Source organism: Haemaphysalis longicornis, unplaced genomic scaffold, assembly GCF_048455015.1.
Source record: "Haemaphysalis longicornis isolate Haplotype H1 unplaced genomic scaffold, Haemaphysalis longicornis Haplotype H1 scaffold_6, whole genome shotgun sequence".
NCBI lineage: Eukaryota > Metazoa > Arthropoda > Arachnida > Ixodida > Ixodidae > Haemaphysalis > Haemaphysalis longicornis.
The window spans coordinates 68,959,630-68,982,370 of NW_027526407.1; the positions used below are offsets into that span (position 1 = coordinate 68,959,630).

The 22,741-nt window shown below is 48.7% G+C and overlaps 1 protein-coding gene across 8 annotated transcripts in view; it reads right to left on the reverse strand.

Moving 5' to 3' along the window:
- Positions 1 to 9,024: 9,024 nt before the first annotated feature.
- Positions 9,025 to 22,741, reverse strand: part of LOC144142871 (uncharacterized) — a 32,870-nt gene continuing 19,153 nt past the window's right edge. For 6 of the 8 annotated variants that reach the window (XM_077674694.1, XM_077674688.1, XM_077674691.1 and 3 more), the window contains 3 exons: positions 19,892 to 20,081; positions 13,784 to 13,894; positions 9,026 to 11,581 (listed from right to left, as the gene is read on the reverse strand). In XM_077674694.1, the coding sequence (XP_077530820.1) occupies positions 10,742 to 11,581; positions 13,784 to 13,894; positions 19,892 to 20,081 (1,141 nt within the window). In that variant the 3' untranslated portion in view covers positions 9,026 to 10,741. Of the gene's footprint in view, positions 11,582 to 13,783; positions 13,895 to 19,891; positions 20,082 to 22,741 lie in introns of all 8 variants that reach the window. The other 2 variants (XM_077674692.1, XM_077674693.1) reach the window with 1 other exon arrangement.

The window sequence follows — 22,741 nt, forward strand, 5'->3', positions numbered from 1 at the left end:
GCAGTGTTGGCGTAGCTGTTATGGCATCCGTAGACGCAACAGTACACTGATTTGCGTGTTTTCGCCCGCACAGGCGCCATCCCGCAACACTTCGTTACCGGCGGCGGCTGACTTCGCTAAGACCCGGACAAGCAAAAAATGCCGCGGAGGCTGCCAGGTGGCGCTGCGTGTACGGCCGAAGTAGCAGCGCACTAGCCCTATAGACACTGATTTTACACTGCAGTGTGGCCCGCTACCTTAGTCTCCCTCAGACATGTTATCCTCACTGGCATACACGATTCCTGCGTTGTCCCATTTTGAACTGACGGTGAACCTGACTAGCCTGTCGATGCCTTATTAGATCCTTGTTCCCCGATTTCAGGCACGCGAGTGGCGGTTCCGCCGAGTCGGACGGCGCACCCACACAGTATTGAAGGGCTTCCGAAAGGCAGCAGGCGTCTGCGGCATCCTCCTGTGCGCAGCCTTGATGATCAAGCTCCTGGCCATGGCCAACAAGAGCATGGCCTCCCACCACGGCCACGTCTTTGTGCGTAAGAACCGGCTCCTGTCCACGCTCCGTACCGTCTGCAACAGCCGCCAGTGTCAGCAGTACTCTTGGGAGCTGCAGTCGTCCCTGGACATCGACTGCAACCCTTGCCACAGCCTGTACGGCTTCGTGTGCGGACGCTGGCGCCGGGGGAACACGGTCCCATCGATTCGAAAAGCGGCCGAAGCCAGGCTCACGCGACAGGTCCTACGGTCGGTACTGGAATTGAATGCATCCGAGGTGGATTCAGTTACCACCACCGCCGACAAGGTGGCAGCGCTAGTGCACTCCTGTCTACACGGACGACGCGAGCCAGCTGAGCTCGCCGCTTTCCTCAGAGCCCGGCGTATCCTGCCTTACCGTCAACGAAGCCCGCACGACCTTCTCGGCGTTTTAGTGGACCTCTCTGTCAACTGGGGAGTCCACCTGTGGTTCGAGCTCCATATGGGCTCGCGAGGCAACGGAACTCCTGCCGTGTACATCGGGAAAAGTAAAGCCCTCGCCGAGTGGGCGGCTATGGTGAAGAAAATTCGGACGACAAGGGCGTACAGAAGACGCGTCCAGAACACTTTGAAAATGTTCGAACTGCCCGTGGACCAGCAGCCGGCCATGGTGGGCCGCGATACGTCGCTGGACACGCTGATCAGCACGGCCTCGGGCATTGACAACTCTACGTCCAATGCTGAGCCGCTTGAGATTAGTGTGGGAACGATGGGTGTGCTGCTCACACCGTCGATCCCCGTGCGCGTCTGGCTTGATGCTCTTAGCTCCGTGCAGCCACCGGAGATAAACATCACGCGGGGAACCCTGGTCCACGTGGATAATCCGAGTGTCCTGCAAGCGATGAGCAACTTGTTCGAACACGGAGCCCGCATGCAATACGCCCTGCAGGAGCACATCGCGTACCGGACGATACTCCACCTGGGTTGGATGGTAGACGACCGGAATGCAAGCAGTCGTGGCCAACCGCTCCGTGGCCAACCGACCCGGTGCCTGCAACAAGTGAAGGAGATGGTGGGGCTTGCGTGGTTCATGCTGGTTCCCGTTGCAGACGGCGACACAGTCCTCAAACGCGCCATCTTAGAGTCGCTAAGGGCGACTGGCTCTCTCCCAGCCGGCATTGCGGCTCCGTCTGAATCCTCCGTCTCGGCGGACGTGTTGCCACCCCTGCAGCCATCCTTTTTCGGAAACTGGGTGGCATACAAAGAAGCCCGGCGCCATCTCTTGTCTCTGGGCATCTACAACATTCTTGGCATCGGCGGGATTCAAGAATTGGACTGGAACCGGGAGCTGAACTTGACTGTCGATCCCCTTCTGTTCTCCTACCCCTTCTTCCATACCGAGCTGCACCCCGTCATTAACTACGCGGGTGCGGGAAGAATCCTGGCGAGATCTCTCCTGGAGGTCACCTCGACCGACACTTCGGAGAAGAGCCTGGAGGCGGTGGCTGTGCATGCGGCTCAGCGGGCTTTGCACGAAGGTGTCGAGACAAAAGCTGGAGATGCCCCTGCCTTCCCGACCACCGCTTTTGTGGACGAACTGTTCTTCATGGCGTCGTGCTACTCGGTGTGTGCCACAGACGACGCCAACAAGACTGTGCAGATGATGTGCGACGAGCCCGTGATGCAGCTGCCTTCGTTCATAGCTGCATTTGGATGTAACCTTTCCCCGGAGAGCAGACGGTGGCCTCAGGAGGAAAGAGTGAACGACTCTTTTCGCTAGTTGCCCCGCTAATCCCGCCTTGTGAGTTAAATGCCTCGTACGATGTGGTTGTTCTCTACACGGAAAATGCCCACTGCTTACAGCGATCTGTTCGTCTTACTGTTGCCTTATTTAAACACAATAAGACACTATTTTAACGCTTCGTAGACTTGCGCACGAAGGTAAGTACACATTCTCTCAGTGCACCAGGTGTTGCTCCATCGCACCGCCCTTGCCACAAAAATCTAAAAATTGTGCATTCTAAATGTCCGAGCACTCTTTCTGTGAGGCCTTTTTTCGTTCGTGTTCACTACGCCCGCACTTGGATGAATTGCGGCCCGTAGGTTACAGTGGAGAGTTCAGAGTAATCCCATGGGGAAGACGGATACCTTGTCACATAACCAGGAGAGGCGTACGTGGCACACTTCATATGCTCTAGCTCCGGGGACGCAGGGGTGGGGGCGTCGTACAGAACACCTATCCCAGTGCCCCTGCCTCTGGTCTTGCCATTGGGCGGTTTCCAGCCTACGAAGCTTTGAATTAAGCCATGACCCAATTAACCTAAGCAACTACCGGACGTCCGTCGGCCGTCCACCATATGTCCATTCCGGCTGGATGGACGTACGGGCTGCGGCTCAGTTTCAAGGCTGATCGACGTACCATGTACGTCCATGGGACGTCCGCACTTACCGTAATTACCCGATTCTAACGCGCACCCGATTCTCCTGGCAAAAAAAAAGCCGAAAAAACTTGCACCTCCGATTGTAACGCGCACGGAACTTTGTGAGCAAGAAAAACGAATGCGAGAGAAACGAGCGATTTATTTCCCCAAGTAATCTCACTCATCTCACTCCTCGCCGCTCTCCGCTGACCACATCATCTCGTCCTCGGTGCCGTCAAGCGCGTTCGCCATGCCACACTCCTGAACGAACGTTCAACCATGGTCGACGGGATCGTGGCCCACGCCTCGCACGCCCATCCCGCGAGCTTCTCCAGAGGCGCACGCTTCAGCCGACCGCTCGTTTTCAACGCGAGAGAGCCGCTGATGCCATTGCTGTTATCAAGCGCGCAAGTGGAACGATTTGACGATTTGTGTGAACGCCGATAGAAAAGCCTAGGCGCTTCCTGCGTCCGAAAAACTAAAAGCTTTGGCGCCATCTTGAGATGGCGACGGCGATGGATGGGACGAAATTTCCACTGTTTCGGCAGTTTCGGTTTCGTATCCGATTCTAACGCGCATGCGATTTTTCGACCTATTTTTCCGGAAAAAAAGTGCGCGTTAGAATCGGGTAAGTACGGTAATACTTCCGTACGTCCAGCCGGACGGACGCCCGAAATTGGATGCATATAGGATGTTCTGCAAAAATTTCCAGAATCACATACCGAGAAGCATATGTTCCTACAACGAATGCTACACCGCAAAAAACCTACCGGGCAGACAGGCATACATGAACACAGTTAACTTGCTTCGCATGTACCGTTAGAGGGTCCCAATTCTTATATGTCCTTCTCCAAAGAGATCATCGTTAAAGTTGGTGAGGTGCTTCAAAAGAGTAAAAAATAGGCTTAATTTTAGGAACATGCAGATGAAACTTGCAATATACAAACAAGTCAGGGTGTTGATGTACAAAATCTTTTTATTTGAAAAGCAAAGTAGCTTGTTCGTTCTTGCTTTTATATTCAATTTAAGCCATTACTTGTAGCTTCGTAGTAACTTGTACGTCCACTAGCGGGTGTCACTCGGACTTGTACAACCGTTTCTGGTTGTCCACTGTACGTCCAAAAATGTGCATCCAAACATGAACATACAGTGGCCATCCAAACTGGGCATTCGACGTTCGGCTGTATTACATCCGTGGTTGCTTGGGCTGGCTCCTTTAACCAGATTGTACGCAGGCATACCAGCGGACTACGCTGCCCCTGTACGGGATAGTGATATGGTGAGGCTTAAATGCAAATACAGAAGGGGCGCGCCAGCGGTCAACAGTCCGGGACACCTATGCCGTACACAGCCAGTCGTGAATGCGAAAGCCTTAATGTCCCCTTATAGTATTCCTCTGAGTGGACATGCTGCCATCGCAGCTAATACAATTGGTGAACAGGTATTCAAGGTTTGTGAAAGGTACTACATTGATGACTGATTGTGGGGTTTAACGCGCCAACGCAACGCAGACGATGAGGCGCGCCGTAGTGGAGGACTCCGGATTAATTTTGACCACCTGGGCGTCTTTGACGTGCGCCGAAATCTCGTACACACGGGCGTTTTTGTTATTCGCCTCCATCAGAAAAGCGGCCGCCGCTGCCGGGAATCGAACCCGCGTCCTCGTGCTCAGCGGCACAACGCCTTAGCCACTGAGAAAGGTATTACATTGGCGAAGGTGCCCCCTACCGAGATACGTCGCCTCCGTCATGTAGTGGTAGCGTCGTGGATGAGCGGGGCGCATGAGAGCTGTGTCGGTGTTAACGACAAAGAGCCGATCGGCTCTCGAGAGCAAAACTCAGCTGCTTTACTGCTTGGCAAGATGAACAGCGACGATTACAGGAGCAATAACCCGCTGGCATGCTTACGACTCCAACGGAGTAACGCCAGGACTTGATGCCACCAACGTTCTGAATAGCGCTCGAGGAGAACGCGTATTTAGAACCCGAAGCGCCAACAGCATCAGTGGTCTTTTGCGAACGCTAATAAAAAATTTCTCCCACCTCCCCTCGCGGGAACCCCTGTGTAGATGCGACGCATAGGGGGGTTCCGTTGTTGTTTCCATTAGGTTGATTCTCCCATCGCGTGAAACGTGCCGTGAACCCCTGCCGCGGCTATGACGCAACACAATCCACTTTAATCCATTCCGAATCCAATCCAAGCCAATCCAATCGAATCCAATTCAATGCCTCTCGCGAGAGAGTGTTCGCTATCGGAGAGGAGAGGGGGGTGAGCGGCGGAGAGCGCAGCTCGCGCGGCGAGGAGAATGGGGGAGGGGTGTGGACGGGCAACAACAACGCAGTATGGAGGGACAAGGCGAGTGAATGAGATGCAGTCGCATCTAAAATTAGCAGTCGCTTAGCTCGGCTATGCCAGGATATACGTAGAGTGAGCTAAGGTTCAACTGGTTAGTTTTAGGTTTCCTGGTTGTCTAGGATTAGCTGATTATCATGCTTACTGCTGCTAAACCGATTTAAAATCCAACCCAGTCCGGCCAGTCACTGCTCCTCACGCATGCGCAGCACGGCTCTCCAGGAGCCACGCGAAACGGCTATCAAGCGGCTCCGGCGCAGCGTCAGACTTGGCTACTGTGCAACGGAGGCGCACAGCTGGGCACACACCGGCGCCAGTGCGTCTGCCGCGGCTATGACGTCACTCCTCTGGAATGCGCAGACCCTATTCTCTACACACCCGTACTCCAAATGGATTGGATCCAATCCAATCAACCTAGGCCAGTGTAGCTTACGCTACAAAAAGTACAAATACAAAACACAAGTCCCATGATGCGCTCCGCAGAGCGGTGCCTGATGTTGCCGGAGAGAGATAGGGAAAGTAGGAGTCTTGCAGAGCATGTGGCGATGAGTTCGCCGCTGCCGCCGACATCGGCCGTTCGAAGGGTTCTGGCCAAGCCGCGTTTTCGGATGCCCGTGATCGACGTCAGTGTCCGTCTCCTTTTAGCATAGATGCTATGTGGGAAAGCATCCGTGCTGTGTGCTAGCAAAGTTCGCGCACCGCGTCAACACGCCCACACACTGTCGATTAGTAACAGAGGGCAGCCGAATGGGCCGTGAGCTTTCAAATACACGCTAATGCATTCGCGAATCCTGTAACATTCAGCCACATTTTTAATAAGGCCCCTACAGTTCCCGGACCATACTTTCTTTTCCCGTTATTTCATGTTATGGGCGACCGGAGTGTCTGTTTTCTATGAATGCATAAGGGTAAAAGTTGATGTTTCGATTTAACTGGGTTAATTTGGTTTCGGCCCAGTGAGTGGTGGACGATTTTTCTGGCATTCAGTGTTTTTAGGCCACTCTCACGCTGCTTTCACAGCTCGTGGAGCGGGTGCGGCGTCCATGTCGCAATCAAACTTCGAGAGTGGACAAAGTGGAGTCTCTGCGGCGCCCACCCCGAATGCTACCTTAAGTGGTCACGAGCTTCCTGTAGTGCGAAGAAGGTGGGTACGGTTCCAAGGCTCCCCGTGTCCGTGTCCACCCCACCCTCAGACATACTGGGGTCAGCGGAGCTGGACCGGAAGGCACGGAAATAGTCCCGAAGGGGACCGTCATCAACACATTCACCAGACTCCGCAATCGGTGCAGCGTCATGATTCTGGACTGCCAAAGGCAGTCACGGTGGGACCACCTCAGCCTCGACAGCTCTCACAGAAGCAGGAGGCGGCCACTCAACTAGGGCTGGAGACAGTGACACGTCAGCAAGGCTGCACTGTGTTGCTGTGCAGACCAAACACCGTCCCAACCCCTGATGGGCAGCGTTTGCATACGTTGCGGCCAAAAGCAGTTTGCACTTTTGGCGTGCCTCAGCAAAGGTCATGTTTTCTGTCACTTTCATCTGAATTATTTCTGTTTCAGCTTTGAATTTTTGCAAGTTCGTGAATAAGGAAAGTGTGGATCGCTGCAATTCGGATACTTTGCTGTGTTGTTTTGACATTCTTCTGATGAATGATCAACCTGCGCACATTTGGCACAAGTCAGTTTTTCCCGACACCATCGAGATATATGGCCATATCGTTGGCATTGAAAGTAGCGCTGCGAATTTGGTACATATGGTCATACATTGCAGCTAAGAAAGCCCACCTAGACCTTTTCTGGGGGTTTTGTGCGATCAAATGTCAGGACTAGGTGCTTTGTCGGAATTTCTTAATTAACTTTCCAAATTAAAATTCACGTTACCGGCGTTACTCTTTGTGGTTGAAGCACCTGAAAAAGTTTTGCCTCTCTCCCAGACTCTAAATCTCTTTCCAAAATGACTCCTTGCGAGAAGTTGAGGGTCCAGTGTGGTGTCACACTAACCGACAAGTCAGACAGTGTGGTTTGTTCCAGTAAGTTCTCCCCGTGATTTTTCCTTCACTTCAACAAATAGGTCATCAGATGCGAGCTTCTTAGCATCGTAGTCTGAACCAGCAACAGATTTTATGCATTTGGCCAAAAGAATGACTGACTTCTTCGCAACCGGGGTGTTTGTTCTCTACAAAATGAATGACAAGAAACGTGAAAATGTTCTGCGTTCCCTTTAGCTAGTACTTCGGTACGGCCCTGTTTGAGGGGCGATCATTAGAGGGGGGATAAGAAATAACCATGCGATTTTGAAAGAAGCAGGGAGTGGGGGTTCTTTCTCCACTAACTTTACCCTGACGGTCAGTGAGGTCTTGGAACTCCCTGCCTAGTAAACTGGCAGAGAGACCGTCGGCCAGAGCTTGGCCAGGGCTCTGACAGCCATTCTTTGAGGCTTCTACCCATTGCCTTAAAACTCCCTGCCACGGTTGGCTACAGCGCGAGTGTGGGAGCTCGCAGTCCGCAATGTCGCCATAACCGTCACCTCAAATATGTGCAGGACTTCTTCAGTCCTTTCGACTGGGACATTCCTTGATCTAGCTCTTTCAACTAAGTAGTTTTGTGCTCTAATTTCCAGTTCCACTGCTAACTATTGTGGCAGGTGTTGTGCCCATGTGCCGTAATGTGGTGCAGTGTCCATGACGTAGAGGCAATCGCAACTCCCTTAGCCGAGGACAGGGGTGTGAAGCAAGACATAGAATGTAGGCAAATTTCGGGAACATGCACTGGCTACTTTCTAGCTCTTTTAGCGCCAGTGACTGAGGCCTTTTTAAGAAATGTGGCAGCGCTCTGTGCTCAAGACCAACATGATAACCCACCAGCGCATGCAAAGAAAGCTGAAAAATTCAAAATTCTGAGAGTTTAATCTCAACAGGGCTTTATAGTTTGTTCAATCACAGTATGCACAGCAAATTCTAAGTGTACTAAAACAACTGGACACTCCCAGAAATGTTCTTTTGCAATAACAACACAATGGCAATGCAGTGGGCAGCTTTCCGGGCTCAATCCACTGCTCCCAGTCTTCCTGTGCTCAGACACACTGTGAAGCAGACCTCGTCAAAACACGGCTGTCTTGGCTGTGGAGCTGTATTCCATAACTCGTACGTCTCTGTCTACACACACAGGAACCTACCACCACAAAAAATGAAGTTTTTCCGACCACCTTTTTGGCTATAGCACAACATTAAAGGGACACTGAAGTGATTTTAAACATTGCAGGATTACGAGCGCAAATTTTAGTCCGGAGTCCCTAGGCCCTGTTTCGACCACTCTGAGCGCGTTTACGCAAATTTATTTAGTAGAAAAATCAATTCGAAAATGCTGTCCTCCTCTCTGCACCCTCGCCCAATTTCTGTGGCGTTTTCGTGTGACGTCAGGAGGAGATGTGCTGGCAATTGGCTGCGCTACTGCACGGCTCGCTGACCTTCTGACAGTCAGTCGGCCCAGCGTTTAGTCCGCTGGCCGTCAACTGGTCGTTGCAATTCGCTCGTTCAGTTGAAACTAAGTCACAACACGTTTGTGAATGGAAGAATGCGCCTTTCTTTACTTTGTTAGTTTGTACACTGTATCTAGCTACAAGTCAAGGTCGCTTCACACAAGCGCTGCACAAGCGCACATGCGACGCTTCGCTGACTTGTACGCCAGTAGGAAAATCTAAGGCCACTTGAATGAGGGAGAAGAGTCAGCGAAGTCAATATAGGTACTAAGGAAATAAAATCAACTGATACTTTTACCGTACAGCGTAAAACTAGGATGCAGGAAGCACTTTTTTGCTCTGGGCAAACAAGCACAGCGGTCAGCAGCACGACTACGCATCTGCGAATGCTTTTCCGTCTAAGAAATGCAATTGCTAGACATGAGATATTGTGGAAACTTGGACGCTTACTACACGAGCGCTATACAACAAATGGTCACCTAAGCTGCTTGAAATGGTAAAACTAAATAAAAGTGTAAACTGGTTATACATTATGTAACTTATATTTCCGAGGTCAGCAGCGCTTGCCCGTAGCCTAGTGGTCTGGAGCGCTAGGTACCTATGTTATTGCAAGTGTTTTGCAAGTCACGAGTTCGAATCCCCGAGGGTAATTTTTTTTTAAGTTGACTTTTCATTTTCGGTCGATGTTTTCGATACTGAGTTCACCTTTTTTTGGATCGTAACGTTCACTGCTCCACGAACTAGTTCACAGAACGCGCGCAAGCTGACACTGACGCGCTAGCGAGTTCTTGTTGGCGTGCTGTTGCCATAAGCATCGACGGCTTGCGGGCAGGGGGCACAGGCCAGAAGCAACAGACCCTTGGCCTTGTGCGAACACGCATTTTACGATACAGGCATGAGTGAAGCAAGCTCCAAATATGGGGGAGAAGCGCATGGCATTTGAGCGTCTGCGGGGACGTGGAGGACGTTCATTCACTGCGTAGGCCTCGGCTAGTGACCACTACGAGATTCCAAGCCGTCCTGGGAGGCTTATGCATTTCACAGCAGACAACATGGCAGAAGCGCGGTACAATGCTTACTGAGATATCGAGAATGCCCATCCAACGATGCTGCCGGATGTCAAGCATGTTGTTTTACAGAACCGAAACCGAAACTTGTTTGAAGGCTAACCTTGGACATCGTCCAATCACGGTGCGTCTCCTCTCGTCGTCACAGCCTTTAGTTGGTGCGGCCGCCGCAAACCGCGCATGGTAGTTTTTTTCCTTTCGCGCTTTGTAAAATAATTACCGACTTGTCAACCGGATACACGATGAAAAGTGTGCTAATTTGAGCCAGTCTACGCAGTGCAAGCAAAAACGGGAGCTTGACAAATTCACTTCAGTGTCCCTTTAAAGGTAGACAACCGAATTTTGTGAAGTGCATGTGCATGTCCTCCAGCTGATATGAAAGTCATATACTGGAGTTTTATATACGTCAAAAAAGTTTAAAACAGGTGAAAATGATTCTCAAAGTCTCAAAGGTGGCATCATGAAGTGTCTAAACATGCCACTACCGTACGGGTCCAAACAACGCCGTCCGTTTCAATGCGCGATTCGAAAACCGCACGAAGGAATAGGAGAGGTTGCACATTATTGTTGTTTTAGCCGGAGACAAATTTCTGAATGCCCCTCTTAATCTCGCGTCCAGTTAAAAGTATGTTGTCGCACAGCTCACAGTCAAGGCTGCTAGCATTCCTCTTGGTGGGCCACGTATGGCTGTTAGATCTAAAAATTCCGATTTCAAAAGTTCTAGGGCGCTACCAGCCAAACCGTTTTGGGTTAAGGTGTTTTAAGTGATGCCCTTCCATTCGGGATAAAGAAAATATTCTCGCCAAAAATCGGCTGTCTGTCCCTTCAAGCATGCACTACTTAACTTTGATGCAAACTCAGCTTGCAGCTCGTTCCGAACCCATTAAGGGCTTCGTGATGTTGGTTTCTTCTTCATGTCAGTGTAAGGGTATCCTAGTTGTACCACCACCAAGCGCACTATGTTGCAAAGTCCTCCTGTTGCGTGATACCTGCAATACCATCTGCCTCATATCGAGCCAGCAGGTACCCAGGGTCCATCAGCAGCTCTGGTTGTTGCAGCGACGGCGATTCTTGTTTTGGCACCACAAGGGGCACAACGAAAACTGCCCCAGCACTGCTGTCACCACATTCCATCGGCTCCTGCTTTATATTGGGTTCCTCCGGCCGGTGAGATACAGGGGGTCCAGTGCAATGTTCCACACAGTTGTCTTCCCCTTTCATGAGCTCCTGCTGTATCCACGTTGCACCCAGTAAGCCCACTGCCTCCGATTCTTCTGTTACAAGATGTTTCTGGTTCGCCAAGTTGTCCTCGCAATTCTCAACCTCCTCTTTTATCCTCGTCCCGTTAAATAAGCCCGCAGTATCAGGTACATCCGGCAGGATAAGTTCCTCGTTTGAAACTTCGCATGGCTCGGCCCGATGTTCCACGGAGTCATCATTTTCACATTCTGCGACCTCTTGTTTTATCTTTGTCGCATTCCAGTAGCTCATCTCCTCGACCTCCGGTACTCGTGGAGACGAAGGTTCTTGATCTGAAGCTGCTAGCAGCCCGGTCGCACTTTCCCTACCACTGTCCTTGTGTTCCGTCAACCCCTGTTCCACCGCCCTACTGTCTGACAGAAGGCTGGCCAAGTATGGTGAAAAATTGCGTGGGTGAGTCACAAGCTGTGGTTCACAAAGCCGCTTCTGGTGGGAAGGGTTGCTGGTAGAACCAGACTGGCACGCAGGAACAGGTGTGGTGGTGAGCCGAGCGTTGCTCCCGCTGGGAATGCAGTTCACACTTCTCGTCAAACAGCCCTGCGCGGAGCAAGAAAACGGGAGGAACATGATGCACATTAAACCAGACCACATGCCAGGCATACCTACTAGATGTACAGTCATAGACAAATAAAATACGAACACAACATGAAAAACGAAAAATACTGCTTTTAAAGGACCAATAATGGCGTAGTATTGGGCACATATGGAAAACCTCTTTCCCCGTTTTGTTACTGTAATCAACCCACGCGTCAATTTGACTTGCATGGATAGACATCGCACTATTTGTGTGTTTTGGTGCATAATTTTCGTGATCGCGTTCTATTTGTACACAACTTCACATCCCTGTTTATGAAGACTGCTAAAAAAAAGGTTTTCTGCCTATGAAATAAACCAATGAATTTCTTTTGATTTGAAGTTTGCACTGCGATAAAACACAGGGTGTGAAGGCACCGAGACACCCACACTTGCAGTTAATAAAAATACTAATCACATTAATGAAATGTGCGGTTGGGTGAGTTGCTTCGTGATTCTTAAAAAAAAAAGAGAGTGCAAAAAATGGACATTTGAAAGACGAAGAATAGAAAGACCGAGTGCTCATCCCATCTATTCTTCATATGTTCGGTGTCTATCTTTTGCGGTCTTATTTGAAAAATAGGCAATTCACTGTCTCCTGAGAAGGAAAGTTACAGACTGCAGAACGTCAAAATGAATCTTCAAACTGACGAAGCTGGCAAACAAAGTCAGCAAACAAGTGCGAGAGAGAGGAAAAGTAACCAGTTGCGAGCACGTCAACCACTGAGAGGATGGACAAAACAAGCAGCAACCAATCACAAAATTAAAGCCGTTCCACTCAATGTGAAAGCAGTCGGAAGTGCAGAGCAGTGATTCGCCATAAATGGGCTGTAGCGCCGTTATCTGCTCACTGCTACCACCCGACGCATTTCAGATTTCCTGCCGTTGCCAAGTGTGCCAGCGGGAATTCTGCTCTTTTTTGTGCTTGGTTTTCTTCCCGCACGTGCCGCCGTTGCACTGCCACTTTTTTTCACTTACTATCGTGAAAACCAACTCAACGAGCGTTCCTAACTAAATGAACGTGAGCGCTGCAGGTTAATTACGTATATTTTGCCCCAAATGTAACTGCAGTTTCCTTTGCGCTAAACAGGGAGATGTATGACAAGTGCCAGTGGTTAACGAGTTTCGAACACTTGTGACATATAAACTGCTTGGCTGGCGAAGCCTCTGGGTATGCAACAACGACAGGCGCTCCGACGGAGCACCGTGTGGCTCTACTTGGGTCCAGCGAGCGAGCTACGACGACAAGGCGAGCCCCTAAAGGGCTCTGCACTTACAAAATGGTGCTGCCAGTGACTTTTTCTTCAGTGTGTTTTTACACCGAAGCTGTCTTGCACTAGGTTCCGACCAAAATTGCGTGTATCTATTGGGTCGCATCGACAAATCATTGCACGCACTCACTCCAGGGCTAATGTAAAAGGCTCTGTAGCTCTCGATACTATGTGTAGGTGTCTTGGAAAAAAAAAAAAACACATTGAAACTGGCTGCTAGGATGATCATTTTCCTTTCGTAGTAAGGTAGTTCACACTGAAATTGTAAACGTTACAGAATTCCTGTCTGCTGTAAAAACAAGCCTGCCCGCAAAAGCAGGATGGTTACGAAAAACGGCCGTGACCCTTGTTTAACCGAAACTACCCTGAAACAAATGATACGAGAAACAGTTTAGAATTAATTCTAGAGAAATTATGCGTATCTGTTTTCATTCTATGAATACAGGAAGTCACCGAACATAACTCAATATAGTTGCCCACCAAAGCAGTTTTGACTTTGATCATAGGGTTTAACACACCGACGCAACGCAGGCAATAAGGCGCGCCTTAGTGGAGGACCCCGGATTAATTTTGACCACCTGGTGATCTTTAACGTGCACCAAAGTCACGTAAACACGGGCGTTTTTGCTTTTCGCTTCCATCAGAAAAGCGGCGGCGGCGGCCGGGAATCGAACCCGCATCACCAAAACATTTTTTGCTGGTCTTCCAATTTCCCACCGGTAAAAGGGCTCTAAATTTCTTGTCACATTTTTTCCACTCAGGCTAAGGGATTGATGTCGACGCACACTCCAGTTTACACAAGGTGGTTTGGGTTCATTGGAAAAGTGTCTTGAAACAAGACAGGGAATAATTTATTCGTTTTGACGTGCCCATCACTTCGCAGTCTACAACCCACCTTTTCAGCTTGCCATCTGTGGTTGACCTGCGTCGACGCGGCGCTGCCATTGGTTATTGACAAGAATAAGCTCACGGAACCCTCACGAGATGAGGACACCGTCTGAGTGTGCTGGAAAAAAAAAAAATGTAAAAAAAGGACGATGACTTCTCAACACTTAAAAACAGCCGTTTTAAGGCAATCAACTGAAAACAAAAAGTATTACTACGTCAGAGTAATGCGCAAAAGTACACATTGGCCAACATACTTCGATCTCCCAGCAATGTGAAATTATACACGAATTTAGTTGAAACTGTAAAATATGGCTAAGCATCTGAATGACCTCGCACAGCTGAGTAGCCTGGGGCATGTTGCTCAAGCCAGATCATTGAAGAAAAAAAAAAAACACGTTACAACAAAGTGCACATCAGCAACAACTTTACCTTTCTGACAGAACAAATAGCTTACATCTTTGGTGACACAATGCGACAAAACTATTTTAAAGCGGCCCTGAAGCAAGCTTTAAACATTGCTGAACGAGTTTATTGGCTCAAAGTCGCCAAGACCCGCAACCACGGGTATTTTTTCTTATATAAAAACTCCCACCTCCCCTCGCGGGAACCCCTGTGTAGATGCAACGCATAGGGGGTTCACGTTGCAGCGTTGGACAGTGGAGGAACGGCGCTGGAATGATGGCGCGGAGCGGCGCAGGCACCACGTTTTATAGCGCGCATAATGGTGAGGGGACGCGTCGGCGCCAGTGCGTCTGCCGCGGCTATGACGCAACACAATCCACTTTAATCCAATCCAATCCAAATCCAATCCAATCCAATCCAATCTAATGCCCCTCGCGAGAGAGTGTTCGCTATCGGAGAGGAGAGGGGGTGAGCGGCGGAGAGCGCAGCTGGTGCGGTGAGGAGAATGGGGGAGGGGCGGACACCGACGACAACGCCGATGATGCCGGATGCAGGGACAAGGCGAGTGAATGATATGCAGTCGCATCTAAAAGAAAGAGACAACTTGCTAATACAGTCGAATCTCGTTATAACGTAGTAGTATCAAGACAGTAATTTAGTTTGTTATATCCGATATTCGTTGTAACAGTAGAGCTAAAAATCGGTTCAAACCAATCCGTAATCTCGCTTGCGCGAAAATCCTTAATACAAAAACACATTATTTCAGTCTTCAAACCAACTATAAACAAGGCAACCCTTATCTTTCTTCTTGTGGCATTTAAAGCTCAATGAACCACAACACGAAACAGAAATTACAACAGAAGAAAGTTTATTTGAAAAAAAAAAAAAAAACAGCCCTGCATTTCTATTTTTCCGGGGAAGGATGTGCTCTTCGCCTAGTGGCTATTCACAGCACTGAACAGGATGAAGTTTTCCACAGTGTCCAGGAACAAAGGGGCCTTTCTTACTTCTGCAGTTTTGGACGCCGGGAGTTCTTCCAAGTAGCTTCTCAGCCCACTGGTCAAATATTTCTTCATTATATCCGACAGCGCGCAGCTCTCACGGTTTCAGTTTTGTTATAAAAGAATAAGTGTCATTGAAATAAACAGTGACCAACCAAGTTCGTATTTAGTTCGCTATAGCCAATAATTCGCTATATCAGTGTTCTTTATAACGAGGTGCAACTGTAGTAACAAGAACGATTTGATAACTTGAAAAACATCCATAACAGTGCGCACTGATAGGAAATTTTAAACATACCGCAACATTCAAAAGAGGGCCAAATGCCTGTTTCACAGCACTTGCCTATTACCAGAAATTGGCCCCATTCTTGAACGTGTTATATTCCCCACAGAAAGTACAATCAGACCACTTTAAAGTTCACAAAGTTCAGTTTGTACAGGACAGAATTTTTGCATACATACAACCTACACGAATTCTGCTGCGTTAGTGTGGCACCAGGCAATTTTTCTAACACATTCTCACACTAGATGAAACATTTAGGTAGAGATGCGCAAATAACAGATTGGGGCTGTGAATCGATTAGAATAGTAAAAACTGACTGTTGTGAATCAAATATAATAATTTAAAGTACGAACATCTTTGATTTAGTATGTATACAGCTTCTAAGACATAGCTATTAACAAACAAATAACTTGGGTAGTCAAGACACGACGTTTCTGTGAAGGAAAATTCGGCATCCACCTGAAAATGCAGCCATGCGGCTACAAGAAAGCTAAACAGCTTTTTACAAACTTCACAGTTGAAGAAAAATTCTTCCTAGTCCTTTGTAGCCAAATGGCTGCATATCAGGTGTACAGTCAAACCCGTTTATAGCGAACTGCAATATGCAATTCGATTAGTTCGATATATCCAATAGTTCGATATAGCCGAACCCGCCTATAACGAGCTGATTACTACACCCAAAGTAATCCATCTATTGCAAGTAATAAAGCTACTTTCTGCCCCAATTTCCTACTTTGTAAAAAAGCGGTGATTTTTGTTTTCACTCTTTCGTTTTGGCGGCTTCAACTAGCATAGCATTCTCTACACAAATATTGTTTGCACCAGTTCAAGTCCGTGTCCTCCAAAATGGAAGAAGCATTGGCGGAGCATATCGACTGCAGAAAGCGCTTCATTATAAGCGTCGGACGGCTCTCACTTGCGACATCATCAGGAACATTGGCGAGCTCTTCCCACAGTTCACCAATGCTGCTGTCTTGGCCCGGACTCGCTGACTGGGCGGGTTCCGTGAGTCCCGCGCGTCGGAAACAGTTACGGAAAGTGTCGGGCGTCATGTCGCTCCGTGCGACGCGCAATGTCTCAGTCGCGGCTCTTGCTCCGTGGTTGCGGCCAATCAACATCTCAATCGCCGCTTTGAGACCATGCATTTCGGCGGCCATTCTAGGCGCACAGAGTTCGATATATCCGATGTGAACTTCGTTATAAGGAATATGTTTCCCATGTATTTCCGTAACTGAAATATTTTTGTTCGATACATAGCATAATTCGCTCTATCCGGGTTCGTTATACCTGGGTTTGACTGCATATCAAATTTTCATAAACAGAAACTTACTCCACCTTGGGGATTTCCCCTAAACCTGGTCGATTAACACAGGAGGCATGCATGACCAGTGCCTCACTGAAGGCATTGCGAACAGCTATTTTAACTCATGATCCCTCCATCATGCCACTTATATTGACAAAAAACTTCCTTTCTGCTCATAAATTTTACATAAGTAGCGTTTCACTTCAGCTAACACAGACACCAGAGTCAGTGTACACTTGTTTGGCGCAAGGTTTGCACGTGTTCGGCTTTCTTGCGTGGCTTACATGTCACGTGAAAAAGCCAACCCACAAAGGCACGCCACACGACGATGGTTGAAAGTTGGCAATTCGTTCCCCGTGCTTCGCTCTATGGGCCTGTTTTGGGCTCTGATGCACCGAATGTATCCGGAGGCATACCCGACTGACAAGTGCCAGCTCTGCTGCAGGGAGAGTGCAGACGAGACGCACATCTTATGGAACTGTGTCACGAGCCCAATGGAAGCGACGTCAAGAACCACAAGAACCACGTCAAGAACCACAAGGACGTCAAGAACCACAAGGACGTCAAGAAGCCGCAAGGAGCTACACCTACGAGAATCAACACTGGGCCGTCCAGCAGGTCCTGCGGGCGCTCGCAAGGCATGAGACTCGCGAGACGGCAACGGCGAGCTCACGTCTCGGATGAGTAGCCACCAGGACGACGCCGAGGCCCGCGTCGCGGCGCGTAAAAACGTCGTTCTGCCGGCTTAAATAAAATTTATTCAATCCAATCAATCCAACCCCCCCACCGAACACTACTGTGTTGGCTTCTATCTCCTTGAGCTTAGAAACGATCATGTTGAGTGTTTATGCGGGCAGTCCTAGTTCACTTGTGATTTCAATCCGCTTCCTTTTCGGGTCCTCGTCGACAACTGCTTCAGTGACAAAGGCTTACGTTCCCTAGACACCCAGACTGCTGAAGCAATGCCTCCAGTGCAACAATGAAAACGGCAAAACCACTGCTTTTTGTTTCCCATAAACAAAGACCACGTTCCCACCTGGTCCACCAGGCAGTGCCACTTCATGCAAACGATAGGAAACAATGTACAGATTCATCCACCCTTTGTGAGGCGGCGATAGCCACCTTAACAACGCAAGCGGAGTGGTGCTCACTACACTACAATAAACTAGACAGAAGTTCACTGTACTATTATGAGCAATATGAATGGGAACACAGGAACGTGCGGCAAACAGCCTCGAAACGGACTCGGAGCGATACGCGGACGGCGCTGTGAAGAAAAACAGAGGGGGAAAGGAGGGCTCTCTTCCACTAACTGTTGGCACTCCCGCTACGCCGGCATTTCTACGAAGCAGCAGCTTGCATCATTCCGCCGATAATATGGTGTCGTCCGACAGCCAATAAGACGCACGGCGGGAATGCAAACAGTTGTTAGAACAGCGTCCCCCTTTCCACTTTGTTTCCGAGGGCGGCCGCTGCGTGTCATTCATAGCTGAGTCTGAGGGTGTTTTCTACGCGTTCCTGTGTTCCCTTTCATATTGCTCAAAATAGTACCTACGCCTCCCCGGTTTTTTCACTGCCTCTCTGTCAAGCTCGAGCACTGACGTACGGGGAAAGGTCGTCAGCGCGCACGAAGCTAGGCTGTTCCCACTGCCCTGACGGGCAATGTTATACAGGCAACGTTGGCTAAAGGCAGCCGTGTTACCAAGTGAATCCGGCAAGCCCAGCACTGTGGGAAAGCTGCCATGGTGATCCAGGCGACCTGACCGCCACTCGGCGCCTGCTTATTGTGCTGCGCGCGCTGAGGCTCGGTCCGTACGCTTCTCAGCACGTTTTTCTGTTCACCGCAAAACATATCATCCGGTCGTAGTTCGATACAATTTTGAAGGTACTTACTGGGAAATAGTCTTATCCAGGAATGTAGTAACTAGGGAACAAACACTATAGCACGATGGGGCATTTTTAGTGCTCACCATTGACCGCGTAGTAAACGGGAAATCGTATGAACCGGGAATTATCAACGAGGCTCTATGGTACTACTGTACTCCTTTTTCTTGATCGACGCGTGTATTATCTTATCTGGAACCATTCCTTTTCGTGATTTTCAATTAGCTTTTTTGACATAGTGGAGGCCCGGTTTCATGCACGCGCTGTTTGTCCAGAGATCTTATCAGAGCTTTTCGGTTGACCAACCGGTCTATGGGGAACTGCGTTAGTTTTTTTAACAGGACGCCATCGGTCCCACAAAGAGAGCTTTCGCTTTAAAAAAATTAAGACCATTCCACTCAATGTGAAAGCTGTCGGAAGTGCAGAGCAGTGATTCGCCATAACGGGCTGTGGCACTGTTATCCGCTCACTGCTACCACCCATCACGCTCTTCACCTCCCTGTCTCACCCCTCTCCTGATGAATTCAGCGGAGGTTTGTCCAACGCATTTCGAATTTCCCGCCTTCGCGGTGCTAGCGTGCCCCCTGCCTGAAGCTGCGCCAGCGGGAGATCTGTTCTTTTTGTGCTTGCTTTTCCACTCGCACGTGCTGGCGTTGCACAGCACAGTTTGGTACGCACCATTTTTTGTTGCACTGCCACTTTTTTCCGCTATAGTAAAAACCAACCTAACGAGTGTTTTTGCCAGTTAATTACACGTATTTTCATCAAATGTACCTGCAGTTTTCTCAGCGCTAAATAACGGGGAGATGTATGAAAAGCGCCAGCGGTTCACGAAAGCCGCTTGTTTTTTGAAGGTTGTGAGGGACACCGTCACAACGGTACACCGTGGGGCGAGCTACGACAAGGCAAGCCCCTAAAGTGCTCTGCACTTAAAAGAGGACCACCTGAAAGGCCTTTCATTTGGCCCTGAGAACTTTTCCAGTCATCTTTGCTGGCCATGTCCTCAGACGTAGCGGCGCAGCTGTGCCTGGAGAGCTGCCATTACCCGAGTTCGCACCATATGCATGCAGGAAATGATGCACACTCGTTTTTCTCCCTATCCATGCAAGGGTATGTGAGTTATCCACGAAATTTTTAAGAAAGTAGGAGGACCTAGGGGGAGTGCAAGTTGTACGCTGGTGCGACTAATAGACCGAAAAATACAGTTCCCATGTGTGTACCCCCAAAAGTGGCACGGAGCACCTTTGAACGCTGTGCCTTCTTCTTCGAGGAGGGCCGTCCTCTCTTCTTCTTGTTCGGTGAAGTGGCTCCTTGCGCAACAACAGCCGGCCTTGACCTGATGCGGGCTTTTTTTTTCGGCGGTGCAGGCACGCAGACGTGATCGGGGCAGCTCTCGACGCGCACACCACACTCTGGATCCACACACGTGAGCCTGCGCACAGCAAAGAGAGAGAGGGATATATATATATATATATATATATATATATATATATATATATATATATATATATATATATATATATATATATATATATATATATATATATATATATATATATATAGAGAGAGAGAGAGAGAGAGAGAGAGAGAGAGAGAGAGAGGGGGGGGGGGGGGGGGGAGAGAGAAGTGGGTGAAGGGGAGGCAGTGTACCAGATTTTCCATCTCTTTATAGGGACCGGGCGGCCGTTGTATGGCACCACCGTCGTTTCAGCGAACAGCGCCGCCCGTGGCGAACCGCTCGTCAGTGGAATGCCGGTGGCGGCCAGCACAGCGTAGTTGTGCATGGCTTTCTGTCGTTTTTCTGCGGTGCGGCTTGCAAAGCGTACGCAACCCCACGTGAATTTTTTTCAGATCGGTAAATCTTGAGCGTGGATGTGACGTTTACAAGGCATGCCATGTGTGTTATTTACGCCCATACTCAGTATTTACAAATAGCAGACGACGCTCAATGTGCCAAGCTGGAAGTCAAGCTGGAAGTGAAAGTTCATTGCTTCATGCAATTTTTTCATGCCTGCATGCAGTTTCGCGAATCGACGAGTATATTGCCGCTAAATGCTCCCAAAAAGCCGGTGTGTGCAACCGATCTAGGAATGCTGCGGCGATGGCCTTTGGCAGTTGATGACGAAACGGCGACGACGTCGTGCACAAGCGAAAGACAAAGTTGGGGGGTGTCTTCGAAGATTTACCTCAAAAACAGAAATTGTGACAGACGACGCTTCCGTAACTTCATTACCTACGGTTGAAAGTGTTTAATTTCACAGAAATGCTCTTACTACAGTAATCGGGAATCGTTGATAGAATAAATACCGCATGATAGTACGTAGAACGTTATTGCTTGTCGTGGAGAAGCATTGCTTTACAAGAATTGCAATGGTTGCTGGCTAGTTGGTAAATGGTTTTTCAAAAACCAATTCCTGCGTGGCTGAAGGACGCAAGACAGGAGGGTGCCCAAAACCTGTACTCAGCTTCACAACTAAATGCTGCGGTCGGTTTACAAGATGCCACAGCTATGCTTGAAAAATCATGCACACCTCCGTCTAACGACGATTATGGTTTATCGCAAAGCTCTATCGTATGGATTTCCTCGGTTGCCTTCTGGATTTAAACTTTGACTAGTTAAGCGTCGAATTTGACCAGCACGCAGTTTGGTCTTTTGATCTCAGCGTCTTTGACTATGACCATTTCCCATTCGATTTCGCACGAAGAAAGCTTTATGTTCAACCATCATAATCATTTGACGGAGGGCTAGATGATTTTGCTGTTTAATTTTGAACTTCCATGCCCCCTCTCCAAATCTAAACTTTTTCCAGCGTGTCGGAAATGTGTCTGTGGTGGAGGACTCGGGCTCATGCACCCATATTTGAGGCAACTAATTGCGCGTTTTTGGTGTATTCACCAGGCATTACACAATTTTTTTAGGTACTCTGTAAAGAATACTTAAGCTACAAAAAACACCGGCTGACGTTACCACTGCCATATTTTTTAACTATCGGTGCCAGCCTTTATTCCACGCAGGTGGTAAAACGGGAAGGGGAGGAGGGATGGTTTGTAGCTTGGGCTGTTGAGTTGGTGAATAACTTTGGCTCTTGATAAAATGACCACCACAAACATGGGATTTCCACTTCGGCTTTCAGGCTCCCATGCTGTCACAGTGTCGCTCACCAAAACCGAAGGTACAAAGCTCACGGTTACAGAAAGTGTAAACTACCGCAACATTCATACGGCTACACGGTAATCCATCTCGTATGCAGGTGCCTTTCTATTTAAAGCACACGTATCGAGGTATCCCAGTGCTAAGGCTGGCGTGGAAACCGTAGTCACTGAAACCAGTGAAGATAATTTAAAGTGGTAGAAGTGAATTCTAATATTGCTAATAGTTTTATTCCTACCCAGATCGCCAGGAGCCAGGCGCAGAGCGCTGCAAAAAGCGCTCGTGTCAATGTAGCCCTTCCCCAACCTTACAAGCATCCAATAAGTTTGCGTAGCCGTTAGTGCATTTAAGAAGAAAATAATACTAACAATAGTAGTTTTATTCGTACTCAGAACGGGTGCAGCCAAGCGCAGATTGCTGCAAAAAGCGCTCATGCCATTGCAGCCGATACCCAACTTTAGACGCGTCCGAAAAGTTTACGTAGTCATTACTGCATCTAAGAACCCAACACATCTGTCTAGACTTCGTTTCATCTCACATGTCTGCTCACAACGCCACCAAAACATACAAAGCACCGAAGCAAACACGACAAAAACAACGGGAGGCTATGTAGTCCAATGCACCGGCTCATTCCACTGACGAGGGGAGCGCCAAATGGTGGCGCCACCCGTCCAGCTGCCCGGTCCCTATACAGTCATCAAGAACAGGTACAAAGCACCGTACTTATTCAAATACAAGAGGAGGCTTTTTTCCAAAATCTGTAGTGTCAAAGTCATGCCCTGCCTTACATTCGAAGCTCAGTATATTGTGTGTGTGTGTGCATATGTATATATATATATATATATATATATATATATATATATATATATATATATATATATATATATATATATATATATATATATATAGTGAAAGAAGTCGACTGACACGTTTCCCGTTTT